Here is a 26,042-nt window from a genome sequence, read left to right on the forward strand (position 1 = left end):
AGAGTGTGCTGCACTATTTGGATGATTTTCTTTTCATTAGCGGGGCAGACAGAGTGGAGGATTGTAAAAAAATGCTACAGTCGTTTCAGGAGCTGATGGAGGAGCTGGGGGTGCCCTTAGCGGAAGACAAAACAGAGGGGCCGGCAGTGGTATTGACATTTCTAGGAATTGAGCTGGATTCAGTGGCCATGACCTCACGCTTACCGCACGACAAGGTGAGCAAATTGGTGGTTTTGTTGGAAAAAGCGGTGGCGGCCAAGAAAATGATGCTGGTTGAAATGCAGAGTTTGGTGGGGCATCTGAATTTTGCATGCAAGGTGGTGGCCCCAGGGCGAACATTTTGCAGGAACATGGCGAGGGCTATGGCGGGAGCGAAGTGCCCACATCATCGGATAAGAGTGTCAGGGACAGTGAGGGAGGATTGCAGAATTTGGCTGCGCTTTTTGGAGAGTTTCAACGGAGTGTCAATGTGGTTGCAGGGAGACCCGGTAACTTGGGAAGTACAGATATTTTCTGATGCAGCAGGAGCGGGAGGTTTCGGAGTTTTCTGGGGAGGAAAGTGGTGTGCGGAGAAATGGCCATTGCGGTGGTTGAAGGAAGGAAGGAGTATAGCATTTCTTGAATTTTTTCCACTACTAGTTGCATTGCAGTTGTGGGGGAAAGATTTTCAAAACAAGAAGGTGAATTTTAATGTTGACAATGAATGCGTAGTTCATGTGGTGAACAGGCAGTCAGCTAAGGATCAGAGGGTGGTGAGACTGATGAGAGAATTTGTTCTGCGCTGCATGGAATAGAATGTGGTGTTTAAGGCAACACATGTGCCGGGGAAGGATAATGGCATCGCTGATGCATTATCTCGTTTTCAATGGCAGAAATTCCGTGGATTGGCTCCAGATGCAGAGCAGGAGGGGCAACAGATTCCGGAGGAGCTGTGGAAGATAGGAAGCTGAGAGCGCTTTCACTGGTGGAGGGTTCATTGGCCTCGGCATCTAAGGAGGCATATAGGAGGGCCTGGGAGGATTTTATTAGAGGGGGAGCTTGTAGTTGGAAGGGTAGATGGGACGCGGAAGAGAGGAGGAGAGATGATGTTATGAATTTTCTCCTGAGGGGTATGGACAGGGGGTGGTCAAAGGCAACGATTGCGGGGAAGTTAGCAGGGATTGCTTTCTATGGGAAATGGTTTTGGGGTTTTCAACCAAGTGGGGGGGAAATGGCAAATAGGATGTTGGAAGGATGGGCAAGGGAGAGTAAGAGGGACAAGGATAAGAGGAGGCCGATATCGGCGGAATTGTTGCAGAGGCTCATCGAGGTGGTGGGGGGAGTTTGCTGGTCGGTATGGGAAGGGGAATTGTTTGTGACTTGTTTTACTTGGTTATTTTTTGGGGCTTTCAGGGTTTCTGAGTTGGTAGGGGGAAAAGGGGGGGTAGGAGGACTGCAATGGGAAGATGTTCGAATTACAGAAGAAGGTCTGGACATCAAGATCAGAAGATCCAAGACTGACCAGAAGGGGAGGGGTTCTTGGGTTCTACTGGGTAGGGGGAGTAAGGATTTATGTCCAGTACAGGTAGGAATGGTGTGGAAGGAGCGTTGTGGGGGTAGGACAGGCTTGGTGTTTCAGCATGAGGATGGATCGCCGGTGGCAGCGGCACATGTGCTAGGGGTATTGAGGAAGGCGTTGGAGGCAGTGAGTGAAAAGGCAGAGGATTTTGGGACTCATTCGTTTAGGATGGGCGCAGCATCTGAAGGCAGTAGGTTGGGATTTTCCGAAGACAAAGTGAAAAGCTTGGGGCGTTGGAGGTCTGGGAAATACAAGGGGTACGTCAGGGATTTTGATAAGGGGAATGTTTGAAGAAAGGAGGGAAAGGATTTTGGGACGACTGCTTTTATTGTAATGTTTTGACTTGTCAGTGATTTTTAATTTCTTTTTCAGATGCTGCGCGAAAGGAAGGGGAGTTGGCGCAAGTGTGGATTGTTGGCCATTCAATTGTTAAGTGGGCTGGGAAAGAGGCGGGAAAAAGGGTGTTTGGGAGGCAGCTGGGATGCAGCTATAAGGAGATGGTGGTGAGATGGCACGGTTTGGGGGGTCTGCGCTGGGATCAGCTGCTTCCTATATTAGCAGGGATGAGGGAACGCTATGGGGTTCCAGAGGTGGTGATTATTCACGCGGGAGAGAATGACCTGGTGAAGGATACGGGGGTCTCTCTGCGAAGGAAAATGAAGAGGGATTTAGTTTGGATGAGGGAAATGTGGCCTCAAGCAAAGGTGGTTTGGACCAAGTTGTTGCCGCAGAGAGTTTGGAGGGGGGCGAGAAATGAGGGAGCAATAGAGAGGACTAGGAAAGGGATAAACAGGGAAATGGTTAAGTTTTGTGCCTCGGTGGCGGTAGAAGTGATGGACCACAAAGAAATAATGTATGAAGGGCTCCTTATTTTTAGAGAGGACGGAGTACACTTGTCCATATATGGGAATAATCACTACCTGGCGGACTTGAGTTCCTAGCTGGGAGACTGGGTAAGAAGTTGGAGGTAGGATAGAGGAGGGGGGGGGAGTGGGGCAGAAAGAACTCCTCAGGGGAGGGTTTTTCTGGTGCCGGGGGCATGGCCCCTTTTGATGGGAGGGGAGGGAAGCACAATGGGGAATGACACGGGAAAGGATGGGGTGGCGCTGTTTGCACAAGCAGGTCACCCCGGGGGAACAGGTATTGAGCCTGGAGGGGCATGGCCCCTGGGAGAAAGCGGGACGCCTGGGAAAAGGGCAAGGAGACGGTAGGCTCCAAGGGGTAAGTAGGGAGGAGATAGCTGAGTTATTTATTTAATTGTTGGGAAAATGAAAAAGGAGAATGTTTAATTATTTAATTGTTTGTTGAAATATTTATTTAGTTTGTTAGGCCATTGGAGCCAGTTAAGCATTTTGAATTGTAAGCTTTGGCCAGTCACATTAAAGCGACCTTTTCCACTTTTAAATGAGTCTGGGTTTTTGTGCAGTAAGCCAAAAGGGGGGCCCCGGGGGGAACGCGAAGCGTTTCCCCCCGGGGAGTTTTTGGCGCTGCACACGGCCAGCGAGTGGCCGCGGGAGGCAGAGCGCCTCCCGGGGTATTTAAGGGGCTCAGGGAAGGTTCGGGAGCCAGGCGACGGTTAGGACTTGAAGATTGTCCCGCCCTCCCACCCCTTCATTTTGGGTTTAGGCCATAGGTCTGTTTCAAGCCTGTGAGAGGGTCCAGGGTACATTTTGTGGGGTTTTTTTTGCCAGAGGTAGGGGTGGTAGTTTTTTGTGACAGGTCGGGGCATGGGCAAGATGTGATGTAAATTTCAGTTGCTGATGTGGCAGGTCAGGCTGGCTGCAGGTCAGAGGAAGGGGGGAGATTGGTGTAGAGGGGAGTATGATGGGGTTGAAGTGGTTCTGGGCGCCGGGGGCATGGCCCCTTTTGATGGGAGGGGAGGGAAGCACAATGGGGAATGACACGGGAAAGGATGGGGTGGCGCTGTTTGCACAAGCAGGTCACCCCGGGGGAACAGGTATTGAGCCTGGAGGGGCATGGCCCCTGGGAGAAAGCGGGACGCCTGGGAAAAGGGCAAGGAGACGGTAGGCTCCAAGGGGTAAGTAGGGAGGAGATAGCTGAGTTATTTATTTAATTGTTGGGAAAATGAAAAAGGAGAATGTTTAATTATTTAATTGTTTGTTGAAATATTTATTTAGTTTGTTAGGCCATTGGAGCCAGTTAAGCATTTTGAATTGTAAGCTTTGGCCAGTCACATTAAAGCGACCTTTTCCACTTTTAAATGAGTCTGGGTTTTTGTGCAGTAAGCCAAAAGGGGGGCCCTGGGGGGAACGCAAAGCGTTTCCCCCCGGGGAGTTTTTGGCGCTGCACACGGCCAGCGAGTGGCCGTGGGAGGCAGAGCGCCTCCCGGGGTATTTAAGGGGCTCAGGGAAGGTTCGGGAGCCAGGCGACGGTTAGGACTTGAAGATTGTCCCGCCCTCCCACCCCTTCATTTTGGGTTTAGGCCATAGGTCTGTTTCAAGCCTGTGAGAGGGTCCAGGGTACATTTTGTGGGGGTTTTTTTGCCAGAGGTAGGGGTGGTAGTTTTTTGTGACAGGTCGGGGCATGGGCAAGATGTGATGTAAATTTCAGTTGCTGATGTGGCAGGTCAGGCTGGCTGCAGGTCAGAGGAAGGGGGGAGATTGGTGTAGAGGGGAGTATGATGGGGTTGAAGTGGTTCTGGGCGCCGGGGGCATGGCCCCTTTTGATGGGAGGGAAGCACAATGGGGAATGACACGGGAAAGGATGGGGTGGCGCTGTTTGCACAAGCAGGTCACCCCGGGGGAACAGGTATTGAGCCTGGAGGGGCATGGCCCCTGGGAGAAAGCGGGACGCCTGGGAAAAGGGCAAGGAGACGGTAGGCTCCAAGGGGTAAGTAGGGAGGAGATAGCTGAGTTATTTATTTAATTGTTGGGAAAATGAAAAAGGAGAATGTTTAATTATTTAATTGTTTGTTGAAATATTTATTTAGTTTGTTAGGCCATTGGAGCCAGTTAAGCATTTTGAATTGTAAGCTTTGGCCTGTCACATTAAAGCGACCTTTTCCACTTTTAAATGAGTATGGGTTTTTGTGCAGTAAGCCAAAAAGTGATGAAGGCCCCTACTGATCCCAGGCTCAGTGGCGGTTATAAAATGTGCAGCTCTGTGTCAGAGCAATGACAATCAAGAATGCAGCGCCTGCATAAAGCCCAGGCCGTGTTACGGTGAACATCCGAAGTGCTCCGGTGTCGGAGCATTTGAAGTGGTGAGGCTCCCTGCGCGATTCCTGGACCTCTCGCGGTGATTCTAATTCAGTGCTCTGTGCCGGAGCAAAAATGAAAGGAAGCCCCAGAAGAATGCCGGGCACAGCTAGCGGTGAGTGAAAAGAAGGAAGCGCTGCATGTCAGGAGCTATAATAAAAAATAAAATGTATGGGACCCTCCGGATGTGGCCCCTCTGTGGTGCTGTATTTGTGCTCCTGACATGGGAGCAAGGTGAATGGAGCAGCACTCCATGTTGGGGCAATGGAAACAAATGTATATGGCCCTCTGCAAATCCCAGGCTGCACAGCGGTGACATTTGAAGAGCTCTGTGGGAGCTGAATGAGGAAGGTGGCCCCAACACCCTGCCACCAGTGTCACCCTGCCACTGGTGTGCATGCTCCTGCTTGGTGGAGATAACCATGCAGCAAGTGGCCTCAGTGCCCTCTTACTGGTGTCGCCCTGCCTGTCTTGCAAGTGGCCCCAAGACCCTGCCACTAAAGTCACCCTGCCTTCCCTACAGGTGGCCTTGACACCGTGCTACTAATGTCCCCTGCCTGCCATACCATCCTGGTGCTACCCCTGCACCCTAGGACAGGGATTAGATAAGCCAACCCTGGGCAAAATGGGGGGAAAGTGTGTGGCTGGTGCTGCTCCAAGAAGAGCAAGTAGCCCACCGACACCCAGCCACCAGCATCACCCTGCCTGTCATAATATCTAAGGACCAGGCCAATGTGGGCCCGGGGGCGATACTTGCCGGCCCCCTGAGCTGAGCCAACCACGTGTGTCTGGGCAACTAACACATGCGTCCCTGCCACCTGCCAACAACAAGCGGTGCAACGGGCAAGGTAAGGGTTGCAGCTCTGTGCGAGTGCTTGTGCACGCTCCTGTGCTGCAGTAACAAAGTGACACTCCTAACTGGGGGAGCATGGCCAAGAAAAAGGGGTGAGTGATATCCTGTCACCCTATGCCCTGTTAACATCATGTGGCACAGCCGAGACCCCCCGCTGCACGCTTCTCGCTGCCCTGCCCCAACATCAAAAGGAACTGACTGTGAACTTGAACGTGGCTCAGCCTGGACGCCCTGCTACCTGCGTCTCACTGCCTGCCCCAACATCAAGGGACTAAGCTGATGTGGCCCCTTGCGTGGCTTTGCCGGCCTTGAACTGTACCATCAATGGACCTGGACCCATGGGAGTGACTCCTGAATGGACACTGATGGAAAGTGAACTGGTCTCCTGCAGTCCTGCAATGGTTTAAAGAGGACTCAGTAAACATGTTTTGATGCTGTGAGCCTGCATATTAGCTACATGCTTAAAGTGGTCTCAGTAAAGAACAGTTATGTGAAGCTGTGATCCCGCAGTTTGTAGGTGTGCTCTATATGGTGCCAGCAGCTAACAATGGCGTCATTCAGTGGTTGCAGTTCCGTAACCCAGGTTAATAAAGGGTTTGTAAAATGTGGTAGAACTGCCACCATTCCACCAACCACGACTGTCACCCGCTGAGTATGTTTAGAATGTGTTAGTATATGCTATGTCTGTAACTATCTGAGTAGCTATGTATGTGTCAGTGGCATATTCTACTATCTGTCTACCCCACAATTATTGTCGTTCTGTAATGGGGGGCAGGGAGGAATCATGTATGTCTCAGCAACGTTTGTTTTGTTCGTTATGAAAAAGGAGTGTGATGTGTGACCCTCCCATGTGTAATACCCTTTTATGGGGATGTGTCCCTCCAACGTGCATTGCCCTTTTAAGATGGGCCATGGCGGGTGAGTGTTGTCACTGTCTCTCATTGTGGGCCTGCAGGCCTACACCGTGTGATCATGGTCCTGCGGCCCTGGCATGCAGGCCTCACGCCGTGTGACAACTGCCCTGCATGTCCTTGCTGGTCTGAGCCCCCCCCCCCAGACTAGCCTGGTGCCCTGGGTCCATCCCAGGCACTCACCATCCAGGATGTTACCGGCATCCAAGGTGCTGCGGCATCTAGGCTGTGCCCCACAACCTTACAGGGTCCTGCCCTGCAACTACCTATAAGTGACCGCCGCAGGCCCCACAACACCGTGCAAAAAGATTACGATCTATATTCTCTCTTGGGCCATACTCATCTCCCTCCAGCCAGATTCAAATGGCTCCTGTAACATTGAATGATTCAGGGAGCCGCCACACGGTGGCGCTACCATGACACGACCGTTGTGCACATGCTCCACTCTATTAAAAGCATGCTTCCGTTCTGACAGTCTCTGGTTTCAGTGAGTCACACTATAAACCACTTCCAGATGTGTTGCAGTGCTGCTGGGCTAGTGTGCTCGTAACCACAAATCCAACAATCTTTAGGTTCACAGTGGAACAATACTCATCTCATCTCACCTTGAAGTGCCCCAATAACGGTTGGCACTGCTGCGGGTGCTGCGCCACCCCTGGCTCTCCCATCTCAACGTTGGACACGCTGACCAGCTCCAGGCCGGAGGTGCTGTCCCACAGGAAGGCGGGTCGCTCCACTTCCTGTTCATAAGACAAAAAAAAAAGAGGTCATTTCATTAGCGGCCTGCAGATTTCCTGTCGTCCGATCTTTTCCCCGTTCGCTTCCTCCCCAGCCCTCCCCTCCATGTGCTCCAGTAAACTCTTTCACGCTTATCTTTTCGCCATCTTTCTCGCCCCCCTTTTCCGTTTCGCCCGCTATGTAGGGGCAGCAGCGTTCTCTGCCTCGTACATTCCTTTGACGTTCCTCATTCGCACATATCCAGTGTAACTGTAAACGTTCCATTTATAGTTAGCTTTCAACAGTCTGTTACTAACCACACTCGAGTTTATGAAGGTAACTGTCACACGTAGGAGGCCCAGTGCTAGATTGATTTGTGCAGGACCTGCCAATGTGTTCACAGGGGGAAGCCTTGCTTAGATCCACAAGTTTAACCTCCCCTCCCCCAAAGACACCATGCAGGGTGGCTCCCTGCTCACCAGGATTTTCTTATTCCAGAACTTTCGAACTCTTTCATGGCGTCAGCGCCCATGCGCAGGCTCATGGGTTCGAAGGGTCCCCTGATCTGCACAAGCCCCCTTAAGAGACTTCTCTTGTCACAAACCACCCCACCCACCTCAATATATTTTACCTCTTTATGAACCTGCTGCCAGTCCCCCACTTTCAGTGTCTCACTCATCACACCTCTCCCGCATTCTGTTTGCATTCACCACTATGCACACAGTTTCATTAAACCAATGTACCGGATTTCTGTTGAGATGCTCAGCTAATAAATACAAAGGAAACGCGTAGGCTCGCTTGTTCCACGGCAGACAACTAAACCAACTAGTGACTTAATGTATTCCATGCCAGGCACGAGTAAGTCTTTGAACTCTTGTTTTTTTCTTATGCATTCAAATGAAGTCCTTCATTCATGATCATGAAAATAATGCTACAAGTTAGTACCACAATGCAAAGAAAGAACTAGGAATGGAAGAACTGCTGGCATAAATGGGGTATGGAGCGACGCGATACGTTTAGAAGTAAAAGTCTATTCCTAGTATCCCCCTCACCCTCTCTTCTGCAGAACTCATACATTTTTCCTTTAAACTCATCATCTTTCTTCCTTTCTTGCCCCCTTTCATCTGAGTGAATCCATCCAACACAGGGCTGTATGGTACCACCCCTGCTCATCTGGAGGAATTAAGTGGTGTGCTAACAGTACCTGAGTTTCATCCTCGTACTCTGGGATGACATATCTCCAGCTGCCACGGGGGCCTGGCCAGTCTCCCACAGAGGGCAAAGAGGGGGTTTCCATTTCTCTGCAGAGCTGAAAAAGAAGAACATGCAGTCAAAGGCTGGTACACCCACTGTTCAATCACCGCCGGTGCCATCTCCAGTGTGGCCATGAATCCCATCGCAAAGTACACTACTCACTTGATTACTATGTCGGAGACTAGTGCATCCCTGTCACCATACAGGAAGACTCCTGAGCCACCTCCTTTACCAAACCTACTCCATCTGCCACCACCCACCGTGGCATAATTTAGGGCCCTTTTCATTAAATATGCCCCCCCCCCCCATTTTCCAGGATTAAAACATGGAATAGGATCTAGTATGGGATGCACATCAAGCCTGCCCTTTAACCATGTACAACTCTTCTTTTATCCACTCTCAAATTACAGTGCCAAAATCTGGAATCGCCTTGCCTACCTAATCCTGCCAGAGATGTAACCATTTCGAACTACAACTCTTGCCATCTTTTCATAACAATCTGGTTACCCGTCTAAGTCTGTATCATCTTCAAGAAGGCCTGCATCACCGACCAGAGTATGTCATATAAATGTCCATCCTACTTGGCTGGCAAACTCACTATCCCTGAAGTCATTCATAGCATCAGAAGCCACAACATTGCTAAACTGGTTATGTAGTATGTAGGGAGAGGTGGCAACGTTGAGACAGAAAGGTCCTCTAGTGTCCCTGGGCTTTACTATTTGGAAGCACTATTCGTTTTTAGATATAAATGGCACTTTAGCAACACTATTAGTTTCAGGTTACAGTGAAGCACAAACATTCAATGCATTAGTTTAGAGCCACCATTACTTCTGGCCCAAAGGTGGCACCTTAACTCCCCCCATTCGTTTTGGTTCAGGCGGCATTAGTTTTAGCTCATAGGTGGCGTATAAGCAGCACCATTCGTTTTAGCTCACAGGTGGTGCTTCCTGTACCCCCATTACTTTTTACAATTTCAGCGCAATCATTCATTTTGGTTCAGGTGTGGCGCTTCAGCACCACCGTGGTTCATATGTGGTACTACAGCCCCATCATTAGTTTTAGCGTGTGAGCCATTTAACAATTAGTGGAAGCTAATGACATTTTTAAAGCTATATGGGATGTGACATGCAATAGACAGTGCACACTGAAAGGGCGGAAACTAGACTAGGGGAGTCCAGGAATGCTGCACTCCTCTGCTGCGTTGGTTGGTGCCTCTATAACATAGACTGCCTCTCGTCTGTCTGTACTTCTGTAAGGCCCAAGGAGTTCCATTTAGCATAGCCAAAATTGCTGGCTTTAATAATGCTTGTTTTGCACAGTTTGCCTTTGCTTTCCACTCTCATAGGCAGGCAACATATGCATTAACCAAACTCTACATCAACCTGGGAAAGAAAGAATTCATTAACTTGATGTCCTAACTCCACAGCAACCAAGTCCCAAAACCCACAAACTTCTAAAGATCCAGTAACATGAGCAGTCAAATACCTCTTCTTGGATCTTGCAAAACGGAGCTATGCCATTTAGATGTATGGGATTTATAAGCATAAACCTAGCTTGGAGCTAAGCAAGGAAAGCTGTATACCAGGGACATACTCCAGTGGTGGCAAGTAGGGTAAGCTATAGGGTAATCAGAGGACCATTCAGCTTTCAAAATGCAGTCAACAACAGAGGTTCCAGACACTTAACTCAACCTACCTCAACAAAGTCACTACCACGCTAACAAAAAGAACAAGCCGTACATGCACCACGATGCTACCTAATATACTCACTATCCACCAACAAATATTGCACATCTAGTAAAACCACTTACCCGCACTTCAGGGCCAATCTTCAAGCATTATGTTCATACGCACCCAGAAACCTCCTTCAGAACCAGAAGTCATCTCAATCAAACCGCCAGTATTAGAGAGCAGATTGGCTGAATGTGTCTGCTCTGAAAACTGCATTAGAGCAAACGCGGTTCAGCGTACAACATACAAACCTACCCTTTCCAGAGCAGCTTCTTCCAGCACTTCCTGTATAGCCAGCAACGTAATTCTGATCAAGAGAAGATACAATAAATGGAACAATTAACAAATGCATCAAAACATACATATTTGAACAAGCACCCAGCCTCATGAAGCATTATGGCACATAATGGCACACATCTGCAATTCACGATTCGCTTTTTTACATCCAGTGTCCTGACTTGGCCTTCCCTCACTCCCGCCTCCCATTGGCTGCCATTGGTCTACAAAGGCCGCTCATTGCAACCGGGAGGTGGGAGCCGGCCAATCCACAAAGGCCCACGACTAAGGCCCCTGTCTGCTCCCTGTCCGCTTCAGGTATGCTTTCGTCGCCCATGATGTTGGTATGTGCCCCTCTCCCCAGTCACCCGTAATGTTGCTATGTGTCCTCCCCCTGGTTGCCTGTGATGTTCGTATGTGCCCCCATGCCCCACTAGTCACCCGTGATGTTGGTGTGAGTCCACCACCCCTCCATTCTGGCCCCTTGGTGTCCCCCCTGCCTTTCTTGATTCCCTCTCCTCCTCCCCTTATCCCATTCTTCCAAGCCCAGCACTGCCCGCCTAATTGACTCTTGCATATGTATGCTGCTGCCGCCCTGCAACATGGGGTTAGGCACCATGTATCTGCCGCCGAATTTACTTTTGCATTTGTATGCTGCTGCCGCCCTGCAACATGGGGTTAGGCACCATGTATCTGCTGCCTACTTGTCTCTTGCAGATGTATGCTGCTGCCGCCCTGCAACATGGGGTTAGGCACCATGTATCTGCTGCCTACTTGACTTATGTATTCGTATGCTGCTGCTGCATGTATCTGCGCATCTGAACTCTTTTCTGCACTTTGCGTGTGATGGATTACTTCTGTATGTACGTTCCTTGTTGATGTAACCACCTCTCATGCTTCCTTCTGTAACCCAAATCACTGTAACCAATCTCTTAAGTATAATCGCCTAGATACCTCTGAGTTTTGTGCGCTATATAAATAAAATAAAAAATAAAATAAATAAAAGAAACTATAAAAAAAAAAGAACTGCCCAACAGGAACATATTGGGCATTGAGATTTATTTAAACTTTCATACAGTGCTGGCCCTACCAAGTGGATCTCGGTGTGCATTACAAAGTTTATTACAAGATAGGAAAATCAGGATAAATAAAAGATAACTGAGGAGGAGAAATGGCAGGATTAGGTGGGGGAAGAGTCAAGGTCTGAGGATTTTGCATAAAGTGGTGATGGAAGGGGCAGCTTGGATGTTGTCGTTGCAGGCTTGTAAGGTGTTCCAGCCATAGGGTGCCCATTGGGTGAAAGCCCGTTTTTGTCTGCAGGTGAGCTTACCGTGATGGCATTACGTTTGTTTTGGAGGTAGGATGGGGTTATGAGGTGGATGGCTTTGTATATGCAGAAACCCTATAAAGAAATTCTCTGAGGTAGGTGGAGCCAGTGGTCCTTGGAGAGAGGTAGGATGATGTGTGAGTGTTTTGATAAGTGTATAACACGTTTTGCTGCTGCGTTCTGTAAGGCTTGCAGGGGGCAAGATTGTTGTGTGGAAGTCTAGTGAGGATTGTAGTTCAGCCTGGAGAGGAAGAGTTCTTGGTCTGTTGTACGGAAGTGATTGAGGGGGGCAGGTTGTGTCTTGGTTTGTATAGAAGGTATAGTTTTACGTTGCACACTTTAGTGTTGGCAGCTATGTGGACAATGAATGATAGGCAGGGGTCAATGGTGAAGCCTAGGGACTTCAAAGGTGTGGAGAGATGTGTGGGTTGTCTGTGGTGAATTCATTGATGCAAGGGGTGAGGTCAGATTTATGCATGAGGGCAAGGGGGCAGATGAGGAGGTATTCCGTTTTGGATGGGTTCAGTTTAGGAAATGGGTGGCCATCCATTAGGCAATGGTGGAGAGACAGTTTTTGAGAATGTGGAGTTCTTAGTGTAAGGAAACTATGGTATCAACAGTAAGAGGACACACACAAGTGATCACAGTTCAAGGGTGTTTATTGAACTTCAAAAAGGGTTTGAATAACGCCTATCTAATCCAAAGTCTAAATATGGGAGCAAGCTACGACCATCAAATAATAACGCACACTCTGGCTTCTCTTAGCACGAGGAGGCAGTCTCTAAGGCACACCAGGACCTTCTAAGACTGAGGGCCCCATTACAAGTGTGCCGGTCCGGTAACAATGGTGCCAGTAAGCCTACCAGCACTGTTGTTACCGGACAGGCACACTATGGGTCTGCCTGCCAGAGTTGCTGTGCCCGGCAGGTCTGACTCTACCGGGCACATCGGCCAGGGTAGGAAGACCGTAAACGAAGCACCGGCACCGTTAACAACGGTGCCAGTGCTTCCGTGGTCCCCGCTCACATAGAGTCCTACTCTATGGAAATGGGGATTAACAGAATTACCGGTGCCTGACTTCCCGGCCGCCAGGGTTGTTATACTCTGGTGTTACCGGGAGGTCAGGCGCAGGTAATTTTTTCCGGGTCTGGTGGCAACCCGCCGGTAGAACCGGCAGGGTTACCGCCAGACCCCTAATGAGGCCTAGAGTCTCTTAACAGCCCAAATAGTCTCTTGCTTGAAGAAAGTCTTGTTCAACAAAAAGAACTAACAACTGAAAGTTCTCTTCCTTTCTCTTGTAGCATATATCGGGTGGATCATCCACCCTGGGGTCTCCCTCAGCCGGGCTCAGACTCCCTTCACTTTCAAAGACACCGTAGGCCCCCTTCGTTCGGGCTCAGACCTCCCTTTCACTTATCGTAATGTCCTTTGACTTGAGTAACTTCAATACCATATGTTTGTCAATGTTGCAGGCTCCCCTCGATCGGGCGCAAGCCTATCTTTCATTCTCTTGGGTATTTCTTGGGATTGAAAACTTTCGATTGTGCTATGGATCTTAAACCCTCGCAGGACCACTTTGATCTTTCTACCCAGTCTCAAAAGTTCTATTTGCAGTATACATTCCTGGCAGAGATCCTTCGACTGGGCACCCATTTGGTGCCGGACCACTCTGCTATCATGTAGAAAAGGGGGTCTGTTTTCCTGTTTTTCCCAATGTTCCACTTTTATCTGGATCTCCTCACTCGCAGTTTCACCAATCTTTCATCAGTGACACTCTCACCGCTGGCAACCTTTGTTCAACACAGCTCAGCCTTGTACAAGTTCTCTCAACTCACTGGCTGCCTGGAAATACATCTCCGTCGCCATGCCACAGCCTCTCCCTTGCTCTGAATCGGCATCACGTTCTTCTCCAATCTCTCAAGGCTTCTTTTTATGCACTCTGGTTTTCCAGGTCCTCTCTGTGCTCCTGACTTCTCCCCAAAAGTTCTTAGGGTTCTCCCTCCATTGCGTTCGGACCCCTGCTTAATGTTTTACACAAAGGTCTTCTCAGTTTTCACAAAGAACCAGTTTTGGACTTCAGTCCCAAAATGCATTGTGGTGTATTTTGTTCCCACTTCACTAGCTCCCTGATATTGGCATTCTCGTGGTTTGGGAGCAGCAAGAGCAAGAAGGGGATGCTTGGTTGAGGTCAGGTTCCAACCACATGCTCCTCAAAGACCTGGGTTCTCCTTTGTGGCCCAGGGGAGGAGCTCTGATGTGGGTGCCACCAGGTAACCCAGGCTGCCACTGGTTTGGCTCCCTGGAGGCACAGCTTCCACTCGATTCTGCAGCCTCCCTTGTTCTCACAGGTCCAGTGTCTGGGCAGCTCTTCCTCCTCCAGTCCATCCATGTTCTCTCCAGCACAAATGATCTCCCTCTGGCTTCTCTGAACCCTTCAGCATCCCCGGCTCGCTCAAAATGCTGTTTCTGGCTGCAGCTTTTGTACTCCAAGCTAGAGTTGAGTGGAGTCAGGTGTGAGTAGCAGTCCGTCCCTGCCTGACTCTGCCTGACCACATTATCGGGACAACATGGAGACTTCCCATAGGAATCCATTGACAATGGAGTCCTATGGGTAATCTTCATGACTCCAATCTGCCTTTTCTTCGTCCCAGTCCTTGGGTATTTTAATAGGGGAATGGGATTATAGGAATTGTGGTGTTCTACAAAAAAGGGATAAAGATGTTGTAGATTTTTGTCAGGAAAAGGGGTTTGAATATAGAGTTGTTGAACAGTGAGTTTCGAGGAAAAAGGGGTAAAACTCATGTTGGAATTTAGGGATGCTCTTTGTTTTCACTGATGGCTTTGCCTTTTCCGTACAGAAAGGCACCAGGGTATGATGGGACTCAGTTGACAATATCCCATGACAACTGAGGGGATGTCGGGTAGGGGTGTATCGGAACGGGAGACATACGATGTCTCACCCAAGGGCGTGTCTCCAATAGTCCCCAAGGACCCCCTGCCCAGGTGATCCTCCCTCGCTCATCCACCCCCAGGGTTGGGATCCAAGAGCGATGGCCCTCCCCTGGCCACCCGAACAAAGTATCCCTGGGAATCCCCGAGAATAGCCTTGCAGAAATGCCTCAGGTTTCTAACATTAGGCAAGGTGATCTTGAAGTATACTTGTATGTTGACTGTGTAATAATGAAAATGGATGTTGTGGCTACTTAGAGTCTGTCTGAGGGACTCATATAGGTTGAACAGGAGGTGGGATAGGGAAGATACCTGTGGTAGTCCTTATGTGACTGCAGTAGTATTTAATTGATGGCAGGAGTGTACAGGAGTGTACAGGAAGTGCGGGGTTGAGGGACAGTTTCTTCAAGAGGGGGACATTTGTACCGTTTTGAGTGTGATGGTGGTATGGTGCAGTGTGAAGACAGTTGATAATGTTCATCCATACAGAGACAGGGGCCCCACTCCAGAAAGAACATGGCATGATAACCTGTTCTGTGTTTTTTTTTTCCCACTTTGAGAGTTCGCAACCTTTGCTTTTTGCGCACTGTTCCTTTCACAGATGGGAAATATCCATTTGCATATCAGTCTTTATCCCGCCCACAAAGGCAGTCCAGCACCGAAATACTATGGCAACTCCCTTCTGAACAAGCGTACCAACAGCAACCCCATACATGTGTTTCAGCCTTTTTGGGCCTCATCAGTGAGGTGGAGCTGTGCCTGGAGAGGGAGCGTTAGGACTTGACATTGGAGGCATGAGTGGGACATATTGCACAACTACCTCCTCAAACTAGGCCGCAGACTGACAAGGGGCAACAGGCAAACACTACATTTGGAAAGCTGTATAGAGTCACCCCATTTCTGTGTGTTACTGGTGTAACTCTTATTCCTCTCCTTTGATTCCTTGTGGCCAAGTTTACGTTACCCAAATGGACTCTATGAACATCATCAGCTAATGTCCATATTGTCGGCTTTATCTTATCTTTATGATCCCTTGCTACTACACTGCCTGCCCTCCCCTGTTAGCTCCCTGCTCCCTGTTTCTCTGCTTCCCGCACCATGTTCTTCAAAGCGCTCCGTTGCTGCCAGACGCTAGGTCCACGCTCAATAAATACCCTACTACTAATAATAATAATAATAATAATAATGTAGGTGCTGGTGTGACCTAAACCTCCAATCAATTGGAATTTTGTACATTGACCACATCAATCACTTCTTGAACCGAGCCTGCATGGAAACTCTATAATAATTACTTAACACTCTGCACATTATTTGTATAATAATCAGCGGCAGCTGGTGTTTCTTTTTAATTGGAGGGCCGTAAATATTTTCCACAAATATGCCAGAGCGACAAAGCTTACGAGGGAAGCATGATAAACCAAGGATGGTTCCGGGTGGTTCTCCTAAACCCCTCCCCTAAGAAATGTTTTAGAATAATGCGTTAAAATGTACATCACACAGCACCCTTTATGAAAAATTGGATTAAAAGCCAGGGAGTTGCAAAAGGTTTTATAGTGTAAATGCCATCCAAAAATACAATAGTTGCAGGTCACCAGTAGTGCACAGGAGTATTTCCCAACACATTTTCATAATGCCTTTGGCCACAATATATGACAGTATAAAAAATGTGAAGCACAGAAGAAAATTAGTATAATAAACCGCTCATCAGATGGGCACTGCCGATCACTAAATTAGCAAGGTGCAGAAAAAATCACCGAGCAGCGAGGGTTACCAATTAGGCATTTATTTTCTCACCAACAGAACAAAAAAAGAACTGACGTTTCGCTGTTTCCACAGCTTACTTAATCATGGAGCTCAGTACACAAAAAGGTTCACGCTGGCTGTGCCCATACATTTCCATGCTGACTGCACCAATATATAATATTCCTATAGAAGAACATTTGTTTGCTTTGCACATAATGCCATTAATGACACTGTGAGAAAACATGTCCATGCTGGCTCTGCCAATATATGGCAGTAACGTCACGTAAGAAAATACTCATGTTGGCTTGGATTTTAAAAATGCCATGCCACAATAGGAAAACATGTCCAAACTGGCTGCACAATGTAGGCCAGTTTAGCCATGTAATAACAATAAAAATGCCATGCCACAGTAAGAAGGCTGGCTGCACCAAAATGCCAGTCTAGCCACACAATAAATAACACATAAATGTTTTCAAAAAAATAAACTTAATTTTTTACTGGGTATCTATGATAAATGCCCAGTAAAATATGCTGTTGTTGCCGCACCCTCAGTCTCCCCCCACCTGCCAAAATTAGCTCCCAAGCCTAGCACAAAAGCGCTCTGATACATTCACTCGCTCATTTACACGCAGCATTTACCCGAGCACCCATACCTCATACACTCACTCATTCACACACACACACACACATTACAAAATAAATTCCTACCTGCATGTAGCCCCAGTCCGGACTCTGCTTGATTCTGACACTTCTGCGAAAGCCCTCCGATTCCAGTGCAGCACGAAAAGGAACCAAGAAGGAAAGAGTGCACCCTGGTTCCTGAAAATGCACGCAGGCGCTGGTGCTCTTCTGACTTGGCATCCCGATCAGTTTATGTGCGTGGAGAGGTGCAGGAGCCCCCCTCACAACATGCAACCATGCAGTTCCCTCTCCTGCATCCCAATGAACATGCAAGGCGGGGGAAGCAAAAAGTCCCCGGCTTTGCATGGCCTATTGGGTATGCGTGCTGGTGAACTAAATTGTAAAAGGGAAACCACTTTTCCCCTTTTGACAGTTTAAGCCAGCCAATAAGCCTTCCCTCAGCTGCTACAACAAGCAACCACATGGTTGCTGGGAGCCTGCGTGTTGGGAGGGGCTCCTGACACTAATGTATGCAAGGGAGCTGGACAGCGCATCTTTGCGTTACTGTCGAGCCCCTCCTGAAATGTGCAGGTCACCTTTTAGAATAAGCTGATGGGAGCATTTCTAAAAGTAGTGCACATGAAAATAGTGCATTCTCTGCGCTCCTTTCATTTGTGCTACTTTCTGAGAATCTGGCCCATTGCATCCTAGTGGTTTTGGGCGTGACAGAAAGCATGACTATCAACCAGGAGGTGCTCAGGACTGTCCTTTCAGCCAGGTGGCCATTTGCCATGTGGATTCAGAGAGGTGAGCACCTAGCTGCAATGCCCTATTTTCTGAAACACACTGATCATCTTATTCCCAAAGGTAACCTGCACATTTCGTGGAGGCCATGTCCCAGAAAACTTATGTCCTATCCGGTCCTCATGAATACATTAGTGCCAAGCGGAGACGACTGGCATTAATACATTAATAGTATGTCAGCACCCACATAATTGCTGACAGCACATTTCACCAGGAGCCTTACAGGGTATTCAAGCTGAAAATCGACCTATTTCTAGTGTCGATATATATTAACTTACTTCTTCAGAGTTCCTGATTTACCAGGTGGTAGAATGGGCAAAGCAGTAAAGGCAATTCTCCAGAAGCTATGAGCTGCTTTATAGGTATATTAATTACTTTTGATTATAACACAGTAGGGGTTGATCCATATAACACATCTGTGAAATATATATTCTTTAAAACGATAAAGTTGCTCATAGGGAAGAAATACAAAATATACAGGTATGTGCTGTGATGAACCCTGTGGAGTCATCACAGATTCCGCGCTGGGAATTTCCCCCATTTGGCCTGGGAAAGGCAGCCGCTACCTGATCCTGACCCTGGAGGCGGCTTTATGAGGGAGGATCACATGGAAGGGGCCAACCACTGGGGAGATGTTATGACTCCACTGAATGAAACACAGTACCTGCCCCCCTTTCCCACGAGGAAGACTCTCTGACACCCAGCACCTTAATGGACTATTGTCATCTAACGGTTCCCCCTTGTAGAAGAAATCAAGAAACCCTTTCTTTACCACATGTTAGGCTGGCCCCCACCTTTAGCTGAAACACTCCCAACTCACACATATCACTTTCTGCTTCTAATATGCCTTTTTGTAAAAGTCCTGAGAAAAACCTTTTCAGAGTTAAAAGCCTGATGACATTCAGAGACTCCAACTCTCATAATCACTCAGGTACTGAGACGAAGAAGAGAATGAATGAGTTTGTGCAGAGTGATAGATGCTTGAAATACAAAATGCAGGCTAGTTGTTTATCAAACCTTACATTGCGCGGGGCATTTAAAGATAGTGCCGGCACTAACAAGGCGTGCAGTGCAGGAGAGGATGGTAAATTGAACGGGAGACAGACAGACAAGGTTACCGGGAGTGAAGGGGGGACGCTGCAGATGAGCAGGAAAAGCTGCAGAGACATGAGGAGCTGCACAGAAGCTTCTAGGTGTCGGACCGCTAGTTGAAGCAGTGTTCATCAGTCCAGACCGAGAGAGGAAGCCAGCATGTGAACCCGGAGCCACACAAAACGCTGGAGAGACCTCTGCTGACTCCAGGGTGGAAAGCAAAGGAAGCCGCTGTTCCACAAAGGCGCAGGCAGAGTCTGAGACTCTGAAAGAGACCGGTGAGTCTACCCAAAGCAGCTAGAGACCCCAGGGCATTCAGACAAGCGCAGTAGCCTGCATTTCATAAGTATGAGATTGTTAACGATAAAAAGAGCATAAGAAGAATATTTGAATGCAGTGAAGACAAAGGGCCTCATTCCGAGTTTGGAGACAGCCATGGTGCTATTAGCGCCATGGCTGCCTCCAAAATCGATCCGACTCCGGTCTGGTTAAGGGAGTAATTACCGGTCCAGTCCGAGGTTGGCGGGACCGGTAATTCCCCATTCACCAGAGCCATTCCCCATTGCCATTTGAGCCCCCATAGGGCTCAATAGGAAGGAGGAAGGCGGCAATAACGGTACCGCAAATTGCGGTACCGTTATTGACCCCGGTATCCCTTTGCGGGTCCTGTCCATAACGCCTGGTAAAACCAGGCTTTAAGGGAGGAACCCGCAAAGGGACCCCGGAATAGGGCACAAAGGGATTACTGGCACCGGTGTCATTACCGGTGCCCGGTATCCCTTTGCGCCCATGTCGTAATGACCCAAGTATTTAAGCAACACCCAATAAGAAGAATGTTTGTATGCAGACAAGACACAGTACCAGGAGAAACCAACCCCATTCCAGTACAGGTGCATGAGATGCCAGTGTGGGGGAGAAGATTGAGCAAGTGCGACCATGGGCAAATATACCAAGTACCTCACAGTATAGGCCATTTTTGTATAACAAAGGATCTGTGAATCAATTAAGAGAAGACATGGCAGACAAGTGCACCAGGCAGTTAAAGCTATGTAAAGATTCCTGTCAGGAGAGTATACCAGGGAATCTGATTGGAACTATACAAAAAAAACTGTCAGGTGAGTATTCCAGGTAATTGAGATTGACTGAAGGAATTATAAAAGAAATCCTGGCAGGTGAGTTTACCAGGTGTATGAGATTGAGTGAAGATTCCTGGCAGGGCTGTACACAGGCACTATGCACAGAACATTGTGAGTCCAGGGAAGAAACAAAGGAACTGTTAATCAAAAGTGGAACTTTTTCCATCCTATTTAAGAAACCAGGGAAAAGGTACCACCCTCTGGATTCAAGTTTCTCTACCAAGGAGAACATTTTTCTTGAAGTCATTATTAGGCTCTGGTTTTGAACACTTTTTGCTAACATCAAGGAAAAGACATTCCCCTGCACCCTTTTATTGTTTGTTTATTAGTGTGAGGGTCAGGATAGGACATTTTGGACGCAAGGACAGTTTTTCAAATATTGACTTTCTGACACTGACTTTTCCTTTTAGTTTTGATTTTTAGGTAGGGAAATTCCTCTTAGAATAGGGCAGTTTCCCAACCCATTTTTGTTTCAATAAAGGTCTTTTCCTAAGAATATGAATACCTTGTGCCTGACTCTCATTTTTGACCCCTCACAGTGCACAGTAAAGTAACTTTTCTGAATATGGTTAAAAATACAATAAGTGGTCTCAGAAGACCACAAAATGTTCACACAAGTGAAAAGGCTTCATTACGAGCTCGGCGGTAACATGCCGGTGCTACCGGCGGTTAGCCACCGACCTCGTAACACAGTTTCCGACGCCTGATATCCCGGTGCCACCGGGATATTACAAGTCCCGGCGGCCCGTTGAATCCCATAGGACTCCATGGAAATGGGGACACAGAAGCACCGGCTGCGTTGCTAACCGTACCGGTGCTTCTGTGAAAACCATGCCTGCAGTGGCCAGTGCTCCCGGCAGGTCAGACTTGCCAGGAGCATCGGCCCCTGCAGGCATTCTCGTAGTCTGGCAGTCCAGAAAGGATGCTGATATGTTGCTACCAGCACCCTTATTTCCGAACCGCCAGGCTTGTAATGAGGCCCAAAGTCATTAACTGTAAATTTGGGGAGGCACGTAGGCCTCCAGAATACAATTATTCACACGTTTTAATGTTACGTTTATGGGCCCATAGGAATCAGTGCATCCTTCATATGCTCCTACTTTCCTCTCTCTCTTCCCTAGACAGTTCAATAATATCCTTACAACCACTCTGTGGTATTAGGCCAAGCATGAGGCATTTTATACGGACCTTGAAGCAGGTCAGACCGCAAAACACCCCTTGAAAGATCAGAGGACCCGCCAGAGGCAGTCAGATTCAATCACCAACCCCGGAATGGGGGACCGCAGAAGTAAGTGATGATGTCACTGGCTGGGAAAGTCACAGTTCAGTTCTCGATGGGCTAGCTCAGCATGGGAGCCCAGCAGTCACAGAATGGAACAACTGCAGTGGTGAGTCAGTGGACCCCCCTCCACGCAACAGAAGGTCCCAATGAAGAAGTAATTCCAGTGAAGAGCCTGAAAATTGGAGCCCTAGGAGCAGGACCAGGAATGGTTGTGGCTGACGCTGGGTGGGTGGTATGGCAAGCCAGATGGACTCGGACCAGAGGCCAGGTTGGAACATAGTTTTATTTAAATTAAAAGAAAAGGCCTCACTGACCTTACTACTAAAAGGGAGCTCCCTTCCTAACCAAACTAAACTGAGGTACTTGTCTAGTCAAAAAATAAAAAATGTCCTCGGGCAAAACGTATCCACTAAACTGTCCCTATCACTCAGCAAAAAACATAATAGAAAATCGATTGAGTGCCCTGCACTCTTGGTTCTTCACAAAGGTATCCCCGGTTGTCCCATGAATCCCTTCCTGGTCTGGATTCAATGGTTAGAAGTAAATAACAGTTCTACTCAAAGAAACAGTTCTTGTCAGTCTACCAAAAGTTCCTCAAAGTTCGAACAAAAGTCTCAAGTTCCTGGAAAAAGACAAAGACCAAAATTCTTTAGGTGGGGGGATATTTCCCTGATCTCTTTCCACCAACTTGGTCGATCTCACCCTACTTCGACCAATTGTAAGGTGCTTTCGTGATATCTGCTTTTCACTCTGCGTGTTGTGCCCCTTTGGGTCCTTTGAGTTCCCCATACCCAATATCTCACTTAGTTCTTTAGGGTTCGTATGACCCCTCTCTGCTTCTGGCCCTCTCAGGTCCCTGTGACCCTTGGATGGGGCAAGGGTAGGTAGTTGTAAACTATATCTATCGTTAAGGTGAGATGCGAGTTCCATAGGAAATTGGAAAAATAAAATGCTAATAACCTTTGACTCGTGTGATGCATTTGGATGACATTTTTCAGACAATTTTGTACTCCTGGGAACCCCCCCCAGAAGACGGGAAGGTTTGGGAAATATTTGTTAAAAAATAAAAATGTTATTAAGAAAACAAATAAAAAGCACTTTCAGCCTAGTCCCCATTCATTTTTCCATAGACATAAAATGTAAATTCTTGCTCCACGGCACAGCCAAAACTACTGGATGGATTTGGACCAGGACTGAACGATCTTGGGCACCAAGCGTTGACTCGCAATCCTTTTGTGGTTTTGGGTTTTTGATCCAGTCACTTTTTAAATATTTGATGGAGAAGGGTTGCCCCCTTCTCCCAAGATTATAGCGATATACCCATGATGCATCGCTGCAGAGAGGCTTTTCAGAAATGAAAAATTTGCCACCTTTTTTTTCCCTGATGCACGAGATAGCCAAAATAAATACAGTCGGCATGGCCGATGGCCAGTGATGACGAAAAATATAAAGTATGGCTGTGTCCACTGACAAAAGGCCATGGCCAGTGCTGCAACTAAAAGAACTATGGTATAACAAAACTCTTAAAAGTCAAAGAAAAAACTTTAGTTAAAGTACAGTTAAGGCGACTAAACATAATGCTACAAAACCCTTGAAATTCAACGCATTGGGAAACTCAGAAGCAGCTTAACTTGGCACGTTCCCCTTGCAAAGCCCAAGAGCACCTATATATTATGAGAGAAGGGTTTCACAATGCCATACAAAATGGCATTATGGGGGATATGGCATTATGGGGGAGATCAATGGGAACGAGCCGAGTTAAGCCGGTCCTGAGTTTCCCAATCCACTGAATTTCAAGGGTGTTGTTGCATTATGTTTAGTCACCTTAACTTCACTTTAACTAAAGTTTTTTTCCATATATATATATATATATATACACACACACACCCCCACACATGCTTCCTTGTCTGGCGGACTGCATCTCCCTCTGCGTCAGCCCCCTTCTGCTTGTATCTGAGTCGCACCTCGGTGGTGGGTTTCTCCTCCATTCAAGGGTTGTTGACCCTTTCTTCTTGATCCGATATTCAAAAGGGGTGTATTGTTCATCACAGGCTGTCAATCTTATGGAAAGTTCAGCTTTACCCGTAGCCAAACACGCAGGTATTGTCACTATTTTTTACTCCCATGTAGGCCGATAATACCTTAGGTACGGGAGTTCCCCATGGGAATGGGAGGCCTTGTCCCCTAAAGGGAAGTCACTCCCAGTGAGGTCCCACTTTCACAAACTCCTAGGGAGGGTTTTGCTGAGTGGGCTCACCTCCCTAAGAAAGAAGGGACAAAGTCTACGGATTCGTCACAGTGGGCAGGGCCAGCAAAAGAAGGCTAGAACCTGAGAGGAATGGACCAGAGAACCCAGGTGAAGCCAGAGCAATCCTGAAGATGTACTACTGAAATAATGATGACTCGGGAGCTGAATAACAACAATCCAGAAAAGGTGGTCCTATTCAGCATTCATAGGTTGTGGTTTGTAAAAACCTCTGAAGAACTAATCCAGCTGTCCCACTAGACCAATGCAACGGAGAACCCAAAACGTTATTTCTAGTCACAAAAGAGGCAAACCTTTGCCCCCAGGGTTTCAAGAGCCTAAAAGATGCTGGTGCAGAGCTTCTGTGGTTGTCCTTGGGTTAGCAATCTCTTTGGGTGCTTCACAATCAAATCCCAGAAGTTGACAAAGTTCCTAGTGCAGACTGTCGGCTTTCATGCCAAACCAGAGGTTATAGCATTTCCCTGAGACCAATTGTAGCAGTTAAATACTGCTAATCAACTACTTACAAAAATCAAACAGTTTGGTCTGCTCTGGGATTACCAATCCCGATTTAACCTCAAATACAGAACTGGTATAGCCACAACCCAGGTGCTCAACAACACCCTCCAGATTATAAATAAAGGGGACTCATACCTGCTAGTCCTGGATCTCTCCGCTGAATTTGACACAGTTCAGCATCCCACACTACTCATCTTCCTTGCACACAGGATGTGCTTCTCTTGCACCTTACAATAATGGTTCACATGCTACTTATCTGGCAGACATCAGGCTGTCCAGATGGGCTCCCTGAGGTCTGAACGCCACCCCTTCAACTGTGGAGTTCCTCAGGGTTACATTCCCTCGCCAGTCATCTTCAACCTTTATATGCCATTGCTGGGTTCGCTCTGATGTCCCCCACATCACGATACACCAGTACGCAGACAATACACAGTTGTACCTAAAGGTAAAGGTCCAACAAGAAATTGCTTGCCTTCGCTCATATCCTGAAATCATTCAAACATGGATGAGAAGTGCCTAATTCAAGTTTAACGCCAGCATGACCAAAATCATACTCCTGGCCACCCCTCCAAGCAGCAGCCTACTCAAAGGTGGCTGAACAAAATGTGCTTGAATGGTTATAACCTTCAACTCACCCACTCAGCAAAATCCCCAGGCTTCATTATGGATATCTATCCTTCCAAAAACATATCGCAAAAAAAAGGTTTGGTACAGGGCTCAAGTCGAGGGTACACGCGGGGAGGGGGGCGAAGTCCACCCACTTTATTCAGAGGGTGGACTCGGTCCCCTCCAGCTAAAATGAGAAACATTGAATATCATCTTCGAATTTATGAATTAAATGCGACCTCGGCGATCAAACCTCAGTGGTCAGGTTTACGACTGGACACGTCACCACTGCACTATATAACCGTAGGAAACATAGCAAACAACTAAAGGTGAAATGTCAGATTTCGGTACTGCAAGTCCCAGGGAAAACATTTGCATTGGTTCTTGGAGTTTAAAACATGCACACCTTTTAACGTTTTCAAAAACACTATTAGAAGAAAATATCCTCTCTTGCTTTTGTGTGTTTGTTGATTTTATGACAGGCAAATGTCATTTGTCCTGTGCAATTTGGGTGGTTATGCAAAGGCAATTTAATGAAATGTGCATATTTCACCTTGATATGCTAATTTCTGCTGACGTCACATCCCATTGCAATTGTTGATGAGCCCCCCGTCTTTAATTTTGAGGACCTGACCCCAGGTTTGGTATCATATCTCTTTTACAGATAAAGCCCATCCTCCTGCTCCCAGAATTCCAAACGGTGGTAAAGGCCCTATTGATCTCATATCGACAGGGGTAAAGTCCGCCTGGCAGGGCTCTGGGGTATTCTCATGACTCCCCTCAAAGTGGCCCATGATGCTGGTGCGCGCCTCATCACTGGCTCTAGGAAATGTGACCATCACCACCACCTGCACAAGTTGCACTGGTTCCCAATACCCTGAAGTCTAGTTCAAAACAATGCACTTCAACTACAAGGCAACCGCTGCCAGTGTGCCGGCCTACCCAAAGGCCAAACTAAAAAGACTGGGTGGCGCACGGCCAGCTGGCAGTAAGATCACCACCAAACTTGAAACTCGACTGGGTTGCAAGAAGAAAACTAGGATACAGTCCTTCTCATGCTATGCTTCGGTCCTCAAACTATAGTCCAGTGGCAATCCGGCCTGCACATAGTCTCCTTCAGTTTAGGAAAGAGCTGAAAACCTGTCTCTTCCAACAACACCTTGATGTAACCTAGATTCCAGCTATCCTGTGCACACCCACG

The 26,042-nt window shown here is 47.7% G+C and overlaps 1 protein-coding gene across 1 annotated transcript in view; it reads right to left on the bottom strand.

The window, feature by feature from the left end:
• Positions 1-26,042, bottom strand: part of LOC138582593 (endonuclease/exonuclease/phosphatase family domain-containing protein 1-like) — a 149,125-nt gene that overhangs the window by 30,935 nt on the left and 92,148 nt on the right. The window contains exons 3-5 of the mRNA XM_069654011.1: positions 10,497-10,548; positions 8,462-8,566; positions 7,146-7,280 (exon numbers count right to left, since the gene is read on the bottom strand). Coding sequence (XP_069510112.1) covers positions 7,146-7,280; positions 8,462-8,566; positions 10,497-10,548 — 292 coding nt within the window. The remainder of the gene's footprint in view (positions 1-7,145; positions 7,281-8,461; positions 8,567-10,496; positions 10,549-26,042) is intronic.

The sequence above is a fragment of the Ambystoma mexicanum genome, chromosome 1p (assembly GCF_040938575.1).
Source record: "Ambystoma mexicanum isolate Mex_15411 chromosome 1p, UKY_AmexF1_1, whole genome shotgun sequence".
In the NCBI taxonomy this organism is placed as follows: domain Eukaryota; kingdom Metazoa; phylum Chordata; class Amphibia; order Caudata; family Ambystomatidae; genus Ambystoma; species Ambystoma mexicanum.